This window comes from Rhopilema esculentum, chromosome 8 (assembly GCF_057945365.1).
Source record: "Rhopilema esculentum isolate cy_ngs chromosome 8, ASM5794536v1, whole genome shotgun sequence".
Classification (NCBI taxonomy): Eukaryota; Metazoa; Cnidaria; class Scyphozoa; order Rhizostomeae; family Rhizostomatidae; genus Rhopilema; species Rhopilema esculentum.
In genome coordinates, this window is record NC_142822.1 from 6,066,809 (window position 1) to 6,083,678 (window position 16,870).

Below are 16,870 nucleotides of genomic sequence, written 5' to 3' on the forward strand. Positions count from 1 at the left end.
GTTAAAATGATTTTTATTCTTTTTCTGATTTTTTCTGACAGCATTTATTAATTCTTACCCCCAGTGACGTCAAATTTTTGGTTGGAGAGGAAGGTACTGTAATGTATGGTCACAAGTGTATTTTAGCCACCAGGTGGGTCTTGATAATACGAAAGAGCCAGATTTTCTTGGATCTGGATTTATCGGTGCGTAGAAAACGTCGTTTTTAGCTGGTTGCTGCGTTGATTCATTAGGATATGGAGCTCAGGGCGAGAGTGCCTTTCAATATACATAGTAAAAGCTAAGAACTATACAAATGTTTTGTTTTGGGCATTGTTGGCGGAGGGATTGGTTTTTTTCTGTATGCATTCTCCCCCTGCTTCTGCGGACCCTGCTCCTAGCCTGTAAACTATCCAGCATTGAATATATTTCAACAGTTCTCATTATTAAGAATACCATAATTTCTCTGATCTGTTTTCCCTGAATAAATTGTGTTTATACTGCCACTCACTTATGCCTACTAGCTTTAATTTTTTTATCACAGAATATTGAAAGTTCTTTCTTCTTATTGGCCCTTCAACTGCTCATTTTGATTTCAATTTCTTTTCTGTAATGCTTGTTTAGTTTCTATTTCTTTTCATCTTATACATAAATCATTTTTCATTTATGATCTCTAAATGTTTTCCTTCTACATTTAATTTGCAGGTGCAAATCCTTTGCTGAGACATTTGAGGAGTTCCCAGCTGCGGAATCATTTGTAATCGACTATATTCAGGCAAATCATTTCCATGCTGTCTTGGAGTTCATCTACACCAACTGTTGCAGTCAGTTAAACAAAGAAAATGTAGGTACATTGATTTATCTTCTTTTTAATTATTTTTAAGCAGTCTAACAATACAAATTGAAATTTTAGCAATAATTGGAATGAATAACGCACTAAATTGCTTATGACTACAAACAAAAGTGGAATTCTTTTTTGATCTTTGAAAACAAATGCTTTCCCGCCCAAACCAAAAGTTGCTAGTCCCATTGCTACTCCCATTATAAATCAATAACGTCTGTTGTTCTAATAGAATTATATTAATATTTAAAAAGGAGAACATTTTATGCTTGGATGTCGTGTTATGAATAAGGGTCCTGTTTATGAATAAGAGCTCACTAAATAAAACTATATGTATAAAAATTAAAGTAGTAAAATCATTTATGGTGAAAGAATTGAAATTTAAAAAGAATTGCAAGAAAAAATAATGTAATGAAAATTTTTGTGTTTAAAATACGTGCAGGGATGGCTTACTGAGTTACTGCCCCCTCGGTCGCAGAACCACGACATGACCGTGCCGGTGATCGACAGGCCATTCTTGAGATCAACCTGAAATGGATTGGGGATTTTAGTTTTGAATTAATTTTTGTGGCTATCAAACCCATTACTATAGCTATGTCCCAAGTCTACATTACTTTCCATTTCGGACAGGAAAACCAGACTCAACATATCGGGATTGGAAAGCCCGCATTCATCAACAAAAACGCTATTAGAGGAGGGGGCGGAGCCCTCTGTTATTTCTACTGCTATTTGGGTTGAATGATAACATTTTATTTCTGGTGCTAGTCGCCCCTGAATACTTGCAAATTTATTTATATTGAATGTGTTTTAGTTATAAATTTTTTGTTAAGTTGTTACATGCAGTTCGCTAGGTGGTTCAATTTTATGTTTTCAGAATATTGGCAATGATATTTGTCTAGTGCCTTATGTTTCTTCTAAATTCAGTTCAATCTTGCTATTTTTGTTTTTGTTTTTTATATTAAGATAAAATATTACGATACCAACTATATTCTACTGCTACTTTACTTTCTATTTAATCTACCATAATACAGGTACGATACCATGGGCTATTAAGCATGTTGCTGTTGTTTCACTTCATTCATGGTTAATTATGAAAGACGAGTCCTAGGTTTCCAGGGGTTCATCTGGAAAAATTAATTATACTGAGCTGCTTGTGTTGGAATTTTATTGTATTGCGAAAAAATGTTCTGTAGGTGTCAGTAAAAAACAATGTATTTTGTTTATCGTATATATGCTTAGAATTATGATATACCTCTAGGTGTTTGACATTTTGACTGCTGCTAACGAGAAGGGACTCGATAAGCTCGTCAAGGTAAGCTCGTTGAGGCTGGTTCTTTCATTTTGCTTGTTTCTGCAGAGATGCATATCGTTATGTTCAGATCAATTTTGACTCTGTAAATTACTGTTTTTCGCTTAACGATAGGTTTTCTCTTTAAGAAAGTTTTTCATGTAGAATATTACTTTCTCTTTTGACGACATTTGCTCCAAAAGTTTCTTAACTGTAGAAATGTGCTAAGAACAATGTAGTTGTGCTTTATAAATATCAATATATAAAGGTGCTAAATGAAGAAGCTATTCAATTTTTAATGTAGCAAGTTAAGGTATGCTGTGACAAATGAGTATCGTGGGAAATTAAGGGCAATTATCACTCTCTCCTTTTCATTAGGATTTTACTTTATATGTATATAAATAGATATCGAAGTTTGTCTTTTGCTTCCGTAGTACAGTGCTCAATTACGTTTGCACGTAAAGCGTGATATCTTGAAGAGTGGTTTATTCACGAAACAGGCTTGTAGAGATTAAACATGTAGTTTTATTTTCTTCAACTCCAAACTATATTTATAACTATCTATATATTCAATAGCTCTTTTAAAGTTTTCAAAAATTTGATAGATGCTCTGTAAAATACAACTTGTTGACCTTTTGCTGTAGGCTTTCTAAAAAAAAATTTTTCTTGATTCTTAAGAAGCTTACGGTGAAACGTTAGCAAGTTTGTGTAAAAACTGTATCTTTGTTTGTAATTTTTGAAGGTCTGCGAGGAATTTTTGCTACGGAACGCCAGCATTGAAACAGTGTGCGAATACTTTGATGTAAGTTTTAATCATATGCTCTTGACATCTATTTTGTTACATCTACTAGCTTTAGTTCTTTTAGCTCACTGACCGATTTGGGGGGGGAGGGGGGGCAACTCTTGTCATCTATTCTGTTACACCTACTAGCTTGAATTCTTTAGTTCTGGGGACAGTTGCCCCTCTCCCACCCAGTTAAAGCAAGTCTGGCGCCCCTTCAAATTTGCTCTGGATCCGCCTTTAGCTGGTTTTTTTTTTAAAGCCTAATCGCAGAAGATCAACAATTTTTCAAATAGACACATTCTTTTATATTTGTGTTAAAGCAATCGTGACCCGAGTTTCATATTTTTCTCTAAATGTCTCGTATGTTCTCTAGTTTTGTATAAGCAATGTCTGTTAGTTTATAGCAATATTTTTCGCTGCTCGAGTACTTGGTGATATGAATGTCCAAGAGTAGTTATTAGCCATTCTGAGTTTAGGTGTGGTTTTAGGCGTGTCCATTGTTTGTACGCTTTTCGATTTAAAAAATGATCGTTATGAGAGACATCAATGCTGCTGGTTTGCATGACAAAGTTTGCGGTGCTCGGAGTTTATTGCTTGTAAGAGTTGATTGTGCACCTCAACAAAAGCCCTGTTACACTATACCAGTAAACCCATTTTCAAGCTGGGTTGGATGAACCTAGGTAAAACATTTGTTGTATAAACGCAGCCCACTTTTTTGAGCCCGGGTTGTGATAACTGCCTACTTGTGTGGGTTGAATACTGTTTACATAAAAGTTTAGTATAAACGCGATACATAGTTGAACAAAGGTTTGTTTTCTGTCATGCAGGCGTTTCACTGTAAGCACAAGCCCTTGAAACAACCCAAGCACCTGCCTCTTTCACGTCTTCACTGCTCCTTTGATTGATATAGTCTGTTGGCTTTTGCCTTGGCTAATCAACCCGGGTTGAAGCTAGGTAGATTTTTTGTAGTGTAACCAGGGATTAAAAAATGAATATACGGGTATCTTTCATTTTCTCTTAGGTTGCAGTCACATTCGAACTGTCAAGTTTAAGTGACAAGTTAATGGTGTACTTTGATGAGCACACAGTTGATATTTTCAATTCTGTCTCACTCAGAGAAATGTCTGCAGCAGCCCTAGAATTTGTTTTGAAAAGCAACAATCTACGTATCGACGAGTTTGATATTTATGAAGCTGTGCGGGGATGGGCAACTGTCAATTCAGTAAGTATGACTATCTTGTAAGCAAGTGTTTTAGAAGTAGAAAATTGAGAGATGGAATGTCATTCTAGGGTGTCTGACTCTAATCAGGTATTCAACGTATTGGGCGTGTAGAGGGGGGGGGCTGTTTTAAATAACAATGTTTCTTGTGTTTTTCTAGGGGAATGTCAGGAGTTTTTTTAAGGTAGGAAAAAGCAATTGCAAACTGCGAAGACAAAGGAGACCTTAATTTGTATTCTTAAACGCTTAGAGCTAGTCTAAAGCCAAGGTTTTCAATATCCAAACTCGTCACAGACTAGAGGGCTCCTGGCTGAATACAATCTATCAAAATGAATGCGTCAAGCAAAATATTTTGAATGCTATAGGGCAATTGCAGTAATGTTTGGCCTCCTGCTATTTTTACCGTATTTCCAAGGTCAAAATATTTTTTTCCTAAGGATGAATAAGGGAGCTCGTAAACCACCCATATTTACTTAAGGCTTTCTGTATATCTTGTAAAATAAAATGAGTATGACACAAAGATTATGATTTCTTGTTCGCTTTTGTTGCAGCTTGTTTTGGAACAACCTGTGAATACGGTAGCAAAAGACGTGGTCAAGCAAATTCGTTTGGGCCTAATGACTTCAGAAGAGGTGTCTCAGATTGAGAAGCAAAATGAGGACCATTTGATACCAGTAAGCAAATTATGCAAGGCATCACGCTCTAATTACATTCATTCAACTTACGGCTTCAACGAATTCTTTTTTGAAAAATTTGTGACCTCAGATTCGGATTGCGAGTAAGGATTTCAGTCTAGTTGGAAGTTTTCATTATAGAATTGCTCACGATATTGATTTGAAAATTGAAAATTTTATAAGGGATTTGACCGTGACTGGCAACTAGGGGTGTAAAGTTTCACCCGGAATGATTTTAGCGGTCAAATCTCTTGCAAATTTCAAACTTCATTTCTCCGTAATATAAAAGCACAAACATTATGAAAAATTGAATCCAGTCTGAAACCAAATCTTAGCTTAAGGTTACGGTAAACGTTTTCTGGATGAAAACATCATTTTTTCGATTTTTTCACATTCAAGTAGCCGAACTTTCAAGGCACACAATGATACCAAATTTGAAACAAACAGAAATTTTGAAAGTGGAAAAAATCCCATGTAAACGAAGGTTTCCATAATTTCTTTATCAAAACTTTTAGTTGAGGCCTGAAAATCTCTTGACCTTTTTAGCCGATTATCGTTGCTTTGCGGTTGTAGTCGCATGTCTCATTTACAATATCGCATGGCACATTCATATACCCAATGTACGGCCGTATTTATTTAAACAGGCTTATTGATCTTAAATCTTCAAGTGACTTGACCCGGATTACACTGTGGTTTACGAGTGTATCTTGCAAGTGCGATTAGTAAAATCCCGTTTTCTCCGGACTCGAAATTCCTCTACACGCAGGTACGAAAAAGCTATTATATAACCAAGGAACCAATCGAATGGCTCGAAAATTTGCACACGGCCAGGGCAGACGTTGGGCAAACAAAGTGTGTCTCAAAATTTTTTTATTTTCTCTGGTCCGTCTTTAATACCCAAATACAGCTGCGGGAGGGTGGAAAAATTATTTGCCAATTTTTGACAGGGTATAGTTTAAAGAAGAGGAGGAATTTAAAAAATCTGAGACACTCTTTGGTAGCTTAGGACCGGCACTTCCTGCTGGTCTAAGTCAGATTTTGTTACCTCAAACGCAAGGGTACATAATAGCTTTTGAAGGTGGTACACTTTTTGACCAGTAAATTCGCATGGAAAATAACATTTAACATTATTTGCCAATAATTTTTATCTGGCTAGATACGCCATAATCTTGTGCATCGAATGATATATAGTTTATCCAGATTCCTTAAGCCGTTTGGCCTTTAGGAAGGAAAAACCAATTTTCGTGTTCAAAACGTTTACCGTAACCTTAAAAAAGTCGTACAATGAAGTTTGGAGAAATTTCCAAAACGAGGCCGTTAGTCGAATTGGTGTATTATTGATGTAAAGAAAGACGAAAGCTGTTGTAACCACACTAAGTTAACCGAGAATTGTCAATTTATGAGCTTCAGAGCGTGGTGTGACAGTCACTGCGTTGAATGGAGAAATTGTAGGTTGGTATACCCACAGTAACTTTTACAGTCAAAATTCCTATAATGATTGAATTATTGGCATAGTAAGTTCAATATTTTTGGATAGAGAAGTTAATAGGGTTTCTATCATAGAAGTCAAAAATGGCAACTGATGCCTGAAATTACTTGAATTTTTACGTTCTCAGCTGTGAAACTCATCATTTGATAGGAGAAAGGACGAAATAAGATGAATAAAGTTATTCGCATTTATCAGTTTAAAAATATAACGTTGAGATGGTTTACAATTTGATATTGATTAAAGAATGTTTCATTTTAGGTTGAGCAGATATCGCAAGCCTGGAAGCACTTGGCTCTTCAATCCCCAGCTGGCAGCAGCATTGATACAACGCTTAGAAAAGGAACGAAAGGACGATATAATTCAAAGAAATGATCTGGCATCATTGGTATGATATAGACGAAACAGAAGGAAGAAATTGAATTTGAGACCATTGCATAGCATACGGAGAAGTCATATTGCAGGAGATTTCGTGTCGTGCATTATAACACCAAGCTAGGAATAACAGCAACTATAATGCCAAAGCAATACTGAAAATAACTGCAGCTTTGACATCAAGATGACTGTTAGAAATAGTACCAAAATTCGTTTGCAACTTTTTTTGCGGTTGCATCTCGTGGTGTCATCCGATCGAGGTTGTTACAGGCGGTAACATCATGAACGTTTTTTACGAGGCCGATAATTTGGGGTTAAGAATGACGGTATTTTTAAAACATGTCCAACCATTAATTCAATTATATGCTTAATTTCTTATGGAATTTTTACGCTTCACTGTTCACTTTTTGCATGTAGTTATTTAAATTTTATTTTCTTGTATGAATTTTTTTCAAGGCAGGAAAAGCTATTTCTAGCTTGTATATCTTCCAGTTGATATTTCTATAATGTTTTAGGAGCTGATCATAGAGAAATGTTCATGATAATATAATTACTAAAATACCGACTGTATATGAACTCCATACATAAAAAACTGAACGCAGTAACAAAACTTGTGTGTACGAGATTTCATGGGCGGATTACATACGGGACTTAGTGTACATATGGGATACTAATTATGAGTACATTACAATTTCATCTTAAATATTTCGCCTTTATTAAATTATAATGAAGATTACTCTAGCTAGAGAAGAAACATTTATTTGACTGGATTTATCATTATGTTTTCTTACTGAATTGTCTAATGAACTGATTGTGTCATTATGTAGCCGGGCTATCTTTCTAACTGGATTGTCTGTTGGATAACTGGATAACTGGCTATCAATATGATTTGATCATGAATACCAATATCGTAGAGCTAATTCCTGTCATTATGGGTACATATAACTCAGTAACTCAGCAGATTTTTTGTCCCACTGAAACTGGAAATTTCCTACTAAGAATTGTTAAACCTTAGATAAATTCTATATTATGTTCAATTTGTTACCGTTACTTTCCATGATATTTTAACATCGTGATTAGGCTGAGAGTCAACATTTTAAAATTTAATATTGATAACATAATATTTTTGTTATTTGGCCTCCTACGAGGCTAAATTTCTGAAATATTTTGATTGGCCTCAACTGTCAAAATCGTAGGTCTGTTCCTGAGATTTGATCATCTAGAATCTATAGAAATAGAGAACAGTTGATTTTTCCTTGCAACTTTTATGCCTCCGCGTTTACTCCATTGTTATCATCTCCATGGTTATGAAATCTATTATTAAGAACAATACATTTTATGCTTTGAAACAATTTATATTATTGATTTTTAAGAATTTGGCTACAAAAAGCTTTGATTTGGCCTCTTGACGTCTTCAGTCTGGCCTCCGCTGACCGGGACAAGACCACTCACTGGTCAGTGGACAAGATGGACAAGAACACCTCATTCAATGATATAGAAGCGCCGAAGGCGCTAGATGTCTAACTTACAGGTCCGCTGTGAGGCAGATTTGTTTTCTTCCGCCATTTTGAATAGTGGCAAAAAGGAACTTGCTCCATACCGAGCCCTTATAAGTTTGGTAAAAGTAAGGATTGATTTCGTTCACTTCTCTTTCGAATATCGATGTGAAATTTGGTGAGTGGCCTTATATTGTACTTAAATTTATGAATTGATGTTAATATTGGAGAAATAAGCCGTTGTTCGCAAATTCCAAGCATTTACAGTCGCAGTGCTTGCTGTGGTGTTTTCTGTCTCGTCGAAATTCCAGAAAATAATGATTGATCTGTTTTAAAACGGATCCAGCAACAATGTTTAGCCACTCAACGCATATATTTCTTAACACATTTGTACAAAGATGTGATTTAGTTACTTTTTCTTTGTTTGTTTTCAGAAACTGTTATGAAATATCTACGCCAAACTCTAGAAAAAGCCGAAAATAGGTCATAATTTAGTGCTTGAATATTTATAACAGAATCTAAATATGGTAACCAATTTTTGATTTTATATAATCATTGAAATTTTTAAACTATTTCAAAACCACACTCAGGGGCGGTCTGGCGTCAAAATCAAGCGTGGTTTAGGGCGTGGCGGGAAAAACTGAGCCACACCCACTAAAAATGTGGCTTAGAATACGATTGATTCAATAAAAATTGATAATAAAGCAATACGCTAATAAAGCCGAGTCAGCCCAGATCAACCTTGGCTAGGTAACTTTGTGTTCGCACTACAGAAAATATTACTTGGGTTCACTCTACCCTCTACCCAGGCTGAAACAAGGTTCGATAGTATAGTGTGGACAAGACATTTGACATTCATAACAGGGTCATACATAAATGATATCACCTATTATTTAAAGATTTTCAGCCCCCCTGCGCCCCAGTGTCACCATCTCTCTGAACCCCTCTATTATATTGCCAATGACGTCACTTCTCACACCCCCCACCCTTCGCTATACATTCATTTGAAAAGTAGAGCAAAGCGAAAGAGCATAATTTCTTTTCTATAAAAAAAATTGCAGATTTAAAGTTGCGAAAATTATATTTTTGATAAGTTGCGAACATTAAAACAACTCTGAAAGGTACCTTCTTAAGCCTGCCTCGTTTGGGATTTCTCCAGCTCCGAATTCCCAGAAAAATCCTTTATTTATGCTTCTTTTAATGCAAATTTTCTTCCATAATTTTTATTCATATCTTATCAAAGTAATCAAGAAAATCAACAAAACTGATTTCTCTACGACGTTCGTTGCTTCAGTGTTTAGTCTATAGAAACTAACAACTCTTACAAATCTCAGCGCGTTTCAAAGATATGGTGATTTTTTAGGCAGCTACTGCGATCGGAGAAAAATAACTCATAGGGCTGACTTACAGCTAAAATTTAACTGTACCCAAGAGAGGAAAAGATTGAATGGTGTAACCTGTTGTTTAGAATGCATTGAGCATGTCGTGTCTACGCAAAATTGAACTGATAGAATGACTGATAATACATTTAGAAAGTTACGATATAAGTGCCAGGAATAAACAATGTTCAAAATACCTCGGAAAAGTGGAACAAAATTCACTTGAACTCTTCGTCCGACGCTTAATAATGAAAGCAAGTGAAATTATTTCCAATCGAAAGCCCGGTTTACACTACAAAAAGCTACCCGGGTTCAACCTATGTTGAGTTCAGCCAGGGTAAACTCTCTTCAATTTGTATTCTAAACGGAAAGTGGGTCTAAACTTGGTTTCCAAACGCAATTGTGAGTCAGCCCGGATTGAGTAAAATAGCCAACTCTGATTCTTTTTTGAATAATTTTGAAAGGTTTTCTGCCGAATGTTACGTTTCTTTTCACTTACATTTTTTACGTCCCCTTCCTTTCTTTTCCTGCTTTATCCCATTGTTTCTACTGATTTCCTTCTCATTTCTTCAGCTTTTTCCATTTCTGCTGTTTGCTTTTTTAACTTGCTGGGATGCTGCTTGCTGATCAGCAATTGCTGCATCAAAAAGCTCCATTATCTTGCAAGGAGAACATGTTTTCTGTGTTCTCATGATTAATTCCACTTGCACTTTCTTCTCTTCTATTTTTGGACTTTTTGTTGGTGAAAAAATTCTGGAAGCGATCTCTCAGTGCTTTGTAGGATACACCAAATTTTGTCCTTTCTACCTGCGGAAAATTATCCAGTTTTTCTCCACCCATCGCTTTTCGGCCTACCAGGACACTTCGAAATTTCCCGGTACGCCCTTGCTTCGAGTTATATTTTTCAAAAAACTTGAAAACTTTCGAAAGGCCATTATTAATATTCGCAAATAACTATAATTGATTATAACCATCAATTGACCTCTCGAAAAAACGTTTGCATCAAAAGTTTGCAGCAAATTAGATGATAATTTAGGGGGAAGGGGATTTTTCCAATGTTGCCTATATTTTGTTGTGTAATTTGTGCATGTTCCTTTCTTGAATGATAATGCTCTTTCCAGGGCCTATTTTAGTGTGCAGTATTACACACTTTGTTCAGTATTCATTCAAAAACGTACAGTATTGATTTCCAAAATATGGAGTATTGATTTTTGGGATTTGTGAAAATGTCTTTTTGCGGCTATTCCAGATTCCTGCTTTGTTCAAAAAATGTGAATTTCCTCGTCACTTCGATATAGAGTTCATGTATTGCAATCTCGTTTAACCATCGGAAAGACTCTCTTATCAATATTAAAACAAATCGAAATTCCCGAAACCAAAAACAAAACATCTCCTGTAAATGTCAACATTGCTGTAAATTTCGTAATTTGATCTTGTCGAAGATAAAACATTCAGTAATAATTTATCAGTTGCCCTATGATGCTCTGGGCATCTAGCAGAAGCTCACTTAACTTCACTAAAAGAAAGATAAAGAGCCTAATAAAACTTTTTTGTTTTACTGTCCAGACAAAACATGAGATAGTGACTCCGTTTACAAGAAATAAATGACTATGTTTCTATTCAGGTTTTGTAGCATCTGTTTGTTTTGTTGCTGTTTTGAAATGTTATTATTGATTGTGTATATTATCGTCTATCTGTTTGTGATTTCTCCGTCATGGCCTATACACGTGTTGAAAATTCGGGCAATTTCCTGGGTACACTTGCATGGCTAAAATACCTGGGGTTTGCAGGGGTTTGCAGGGGTTTGCAGGGGTTTGCAGGGGTTTGCAGGGGTTTGTACTGATTGCAACAACAAAGTTTCCGATAAAAAATATGATTATAAATGTGCAGTATTGAAAATTTTTTAAATATGTGCAGTAATGAACATTTCTTAAAATAGGCCCTGCCTCTTTGCTTGGACCATCAAATACTCCTTAATAGTTAAGTTTGCTCTAGGAATGATAAAGGATAAAATTTTTTAAACGTCCTGTGACAGGCTATTTGAATTTGCATTTCAAGTAAGAACTCAAAGGCATCTTGATTTTGTATCTGTAGCGCTAAAACTCCTGCGTTTTGTACTAAAAAGAAATTTTGTCCAACATTATTCAAAAGTCGTGTCTAGTGACTAAGGGGGCTTTCTATCCCCTCACTAATGACCAGCCGTATCCCCCCTTCCCCTTGTTTGGAACAAGGCAGAAAGTCCGCTCCGTCGGCACTTCAATTTTTGGAAAAATTTTAAGCAATGTCAGCACTTTCATAACTTCCATTTCGTGATTTTTTTTAATTTTTTTTTCATTGTTTGATTTTTTTCAGATTTTTTTCATTTTTTGAACTGTAATTACCACAGCGGAAATGGTGTTATATTCGGTCTTTGTTGGTGGGTCACTCACTGTCGGCACTCTGACATTACAGCCCTCCCGTGCATTTCTTTTCTGGCACCATCCCTGGGCACAAGCTCCCGTTTTGCTTGCAATATAATTCTCCATTCCGTCATATATTGCATGAGATTTTAAGAATGAATCATGACATAAATATACTAATTTGATAACGGGCTATGCTCGAAACGTCGTTTATTAATTCGTTAATTTTTTCAAGTATAATTCCTAGTTTAATTGAATTATGACATAGTTTGCAGTAAACTGATTCCCAGCTACGCAAATTTGAGACACACTTTGCTTACCCGACATCTGTCCTGGCCGTGTGCAAATTTTTGAGCCATTCGATTAGTTCCTTGGGTACAAAATAGTTTTTTCGTACCTGTATGAAGAGGAGTTGTAAGTCCGTAGACAACGGAATTTTACTGATCGCACATGCAAGGTTACACTCGTAAAGCACAGTGAAATCCGGGTCAAGTCACTTGAACCTTTAAGATGAATAAGCCTGTTTGAATAAACATGGTCATACATTGGATACATGGATGTGCCATGCGATATTGTAAATGAGAGATGCAACCACAACCGCAAAACAAAGACAATCGGCACCCCGGGCCCAGTCAACCAGGTCAAGAGATTTTCAGACCTTAACTAGTAGTTTTAATAAAGAACTCGAAAAATGGTTCCGTCCAGAAAACGTTTACCGTAACCTCAAAGTCTAATAGAAAGCACAAGCTGTGCGAAAAGATGCAGAGAAAATTGGCAGCTTTTTCAATTCACAACCTTATTCCGCATGCGCAGTAGAAAAGTTAACCTGGCTCAACCCTCTTTCGTGTTAACGAAATATTATTTCAAACCGATCAGTCAGCCCAGCCTGGGCCGAGTCAGCCCGGGCCGAGTCAGCCCGGGCCGAGTCAGCCCGGGCCGAGTCAGCCCGGGCCGAGTCAGCCCGGGCCGAGTCAGCCCGGGCCGAGTCAGCCCGGGCCGAGTCAGCCCGGGCCGAGTCAGCCCGGGCCGAGTCAGCCCGGGCCGAGTCAGCCCGGGCCGAGTCAGCCCGGGCCGAGTCAGCCCGGGCCGAGTCAGCCCGGGCCGAGTCAGCCCGGGCCGAGTCAGCCCGGGCCGAGTCAGCCCGGGCCGAGTCAGCCCGGGCCGAGTCAGCCCGGGCCGAGTCAGCCCGGGCCGAGTCAGCCCGGGCCGAGTAGGCCCGGGCCGAGTCAGCCCGGGCCGAGTCAGCCCGGGCCGAGTCAGCCCGGGCCGAGTCAGCCCGGGCCGAGTCAGCCCGGGCCGAGTCAGCCCGGGCCGAGTCAACCTAGGCCGAGTCAGCCCGGGCCGAGTCAACCTAGGCCGAGTCAACCTAGGCCGAGTCAACCTAGGCCGAGTCAACCTAGGCCGAGTCAACCTAGGCCGAATCAACCTAGGCCGAGTCAACCTAGGCCGAGTCAACCTAGGCCGAGTCAACCTAGGCCGAGTCAACCTAGGCCGAGTCAACCTAGGCCGAGTCGCCCGGGCAAAAATCATCCCAGATCAACCTTGGGTAGGTATATTTATGTTCGCACTACAGAAAAAATTACTTGGCTTCACTCTACCCCTTAGCCATACCCGGCCACGATAGTATAGTGTAGACAAGACATGTGGCATTCATGACAGGGTCATACATAAATGATATCACCTATTATTTAAAGATTTTCAGCCCCCCTGCGCCCAAGTGTCACCATCTCTCTGAACCCCTCTATTATATTGCCAATGACGTCATTTCTCACACCCCCCGCCCTTCGCTATACATTCATTTGAAAAGTAGAGCAAAGCGAAAGAGCATAATTTCTTTTCTATCAAAAAAAATTGCAGATTTAAAGTTGCGAAAATTATATTTTTGATAAGTTGCGAACATTAAAACAACTCTGAAAGGTACCTTCTTAAGCCTGCCTCGTTTGAGATTTCTCCAGCTCCGAATTCCCAGAAAAATCCTTTATTTATGCTTCTTTTAATGCAAATTTTCGTCCATAATTTTTATTCATATCTTATCAAAGTAATCAAGAAAATCAACAAAACTGATTTCTCTACGACGTTCGTTGCTTCAGTGTTTAGTCTATAGAAACTAACAACTCTTACAAATCTCAGCGCGTTTCAAAGATATGGTGATTTTTTAGGCAGCTACTGCGATCGGAGAAAAATAACTCATAGGGCTGACTTACAGCTAAAATTTAACTGTACCCAAGAGAGGAAAAGATTGAATGGTGTAACCTGTTGTTTAGAATGCATTGAGCATGTCGTGTCTACGCAAAATTGAACTGATAGAATGACTGATAATACATTTAGAAAGTTACGATATAAGTGCCAGGAATAAACAATGTTCAAAATACCTCGGAAAAGTGGAACAAAATTCACTTGAACTCTTCGTCCGACGCTTAATAATGAAAGCAAGTGAAATTATTTCCAATCGAAAGCCCGGTTTACACTACAAAAAGCTACCCGGGTTCAACCTATGTTGAGTTCAGCCAGGGTAAACTCTCTTCAATTTGTATTCTAAACGGAAATTGTGTCTAAACTTGGTTTCCAAACGCAATTGTGAGTCAGCCCGGATTGAGTAAAATAGCCAACTCTGATTCTTTTTTGAATAATTTTGAAAGGTTTTCTGCCGAATGTTACGTTTCTTTTCACTTACATTTTTTACGTCCCCTTCCTTTCTTTTCCTGCTTTATCCCATTGTTTCTACTGATTTCCTTCTCATTTCTTCAGCTTTTTCCATTTCTGCTGTTTGCTTTTTTAACTTGCTGGGATGCTGCTTGCTGATCAGCAATTGCTGCATCAAAAAGGTCCCTTATCTTGCAAGGAGAACATGTTTTTCTGTGTGCTCAGGATTAATTCCACTTGCACTTTCTTCTCTTCTATTTTTGGACTTTTTGTTGGTGAAAATATTCTGGAAGCGATCTCTCACTCCTCTGCAGGATACACCAAATTTTAGCCTTTCTACCTGCGAAAAGTTATCCACAGTTTTTTCCACCCATCGCTCCTCGGTCCACCAGGATATGGCGAAATTTCCCGGTACGCCCTTTTTTCGAGTTATATTTCTCAAAGAACTTTGGAAAGGCAATTATCAATATTCGCACAGAACTAAAATTGATTACAACCATCAATTGACGTCTCGACAGAACGTTTGCATAAAAAGTTCGCCGTGGTTATTGTTTCGGCGTCATAGATTTTACAGTTCAGTTTAGCTTCACCATTAAATTGAGAAAAACTATATCAATGATGTATCAAATTTCCACCAGTTTTTGCTAATTCCTCGTAATTGTATAATTTATTGAATGGTTTTCCAATATCTTCAAAAACGCCCAAGACTTGTGATTAACCCAGACTTATGACCAGCGCAAATTAGTTTCTTCACTTATGACTAATGCGAATTATTTCAAATGCCTGATATCGAATAGCTGAGAGGGTTCTCACTTTTGAAGCATTAACTGAGCACAATCCTATGTTCTTTCCATTCAGAATGGTTGTATCTGGATAAGATTATCGAAGCGTTGGCAGTTGGGTATGGGGACGTTCACATATTACCTAATCAAAGATGGAGGGAGGGGGTTCACACAAATGTTTACGGTCATAATAATCAATAAATGATGCAAATTAGATGATAATTTAGGGGGAAGAGGATTTTTCCAATGTTGCCTATATTTTGTTATGTAATTTGTGCATGTTCCTTTCTTGAATGATAATGCTCTTTCCAGGGCCTATTTTAGTGTGCAGTATTACACACGTTGTGCAGTATTAATTTTAAAACGTGCAGTATTGATTTCGAAAATGTACAGTATTGATTTTTGGGATTTGTGAAAATGTCTTTTTGCGGCTATCCCAGATTCCTGCTTTGTTCAAAAAAATGTGAATTTCCTCGTCACTTCGATATAGAGTTCATGTATTGCAATCTCGTTTAACCATCGGAAAGACTCTCTTATCAAAATTCAAAACAAAGCGAAATGCCCAGAACCAAAAACAAAACATCTCCTGTAAATGTCAGCATTGCTGTAAATTTCGTAATTTGATCTTGTCGAAGACAAAACATTCAGTAATAATTTATCATTTGCCCTATGATGCTCTGGGCATCTAGCAGAAGCTCACTTAACTTAACTAAAATAAAGATAAAGAGCCTAATAAAACTTTTTTGTAAATAGATCACCTTTCTTCAAACAGACCCAACAACCTCTGTAATGTATCGGTCGTCAAAATCGGTATTACAGACCACTATATGACATACGGTATTAGAAAATTAAACGCTAGAGTTCATGTCAATGACGTGAAATTTAAGACAGAGTCACGCAGTTTGAAAAATTATGACCATGACTCTTTCCTTAATGACTTGCGTAGTATTGACTGGGAGATGGCTATGTCATGTAGATCGGATGACCCTAATAGGATGGCTAGCAATTTCTACGATCTCTTTCTCGCTGTCTTGGATGTGCATGCCCCGTTGAAAAAAAGGACCGCTAAGACAGGGCATGCACATGTACCATGGATTTCTCCAAGCTTCAAGAATTTAATTTGCGAGAGAGACCATATTAAGAGACGGGCTGAGAGAGATCCAGCACTATGGCCAAGATATAAGCAGCTTCGAAACCAGGGGCGGTCTGGCGTCAAAATCGCAGGGTTGCTAGAAAACTCAAGGGCCTGGTTTAGGGCGTGGCGGGAAAAATTGAGCCACACCCACTAAAATTGTGGCTTAGAATGCGACTGATTCAATAAAAATTGATAATAAAGCAATATGCTAAACAGCAGCAGTATATCGACTTTAATTCGTAAATTCGGACCCAATTGGATCCATACCTTTCCTCTCGTGTAAACAGGCTTTAAAATCCCATGTAGAGTTAAGAATCAAGATCAAAACTTATTTAAATTCTCAGAGTTTCAACTCTTTTCGAAAATTGGCTAATGACTTGCTCGTAATCA

The 16,870-nt window shown here is 37.7% G+C and overlaps 1 protein-coding gene across 2 annotated transcripts in view; it reads left to right on the forward strand.

Moving 5' to 3' along the window:
- The window catches only part of LOC135694595 (BTB/POZ domain-containing protein 19), a 45,314-nt gene extending 36,198 nt beyond the window's left edge, over positions 1 to 9,116 (forward strand). The window contains exons 3-9 of one of the 2 annotated variants that reach the window (XM_089109824.1): positions 65 to 133; positions 685 to 823; positions 2,079 to 2,132; positions 2,851 to 2,910; positions 3,914 to 4,114; positions 4,663 to 4,785; positions 6,533 to 9,116. In XM_089109824.1, the coding sequence (XP_088965950.1) occupies positions 65 to 133; positions 685 to 823; positions 2,079 to 2,132; positions 2,851 to 2,910; positions 3,914 to 4,114; positions 4,663 to 4,785; positions 6,533 to 6,646 (760 nt within the window). In that variant the 3' untranslated portion in view covers positions 6,647 to 9,116. The remainder of the gene's footprint in view (positions 1 to 64; positions 134 to 684; positions 824 to 2,078; positions 2,133 to 2,850; positions 2,911 to 3,913; positions 4,115 to 4,662; positions 4,786 to 6,532) is intronic. The other variant, XM_089109823.1, reaches the window with a different exon arrangement.
- Positions 9,117 to 16,870: the final 7,754 nt, after the last annotated feature.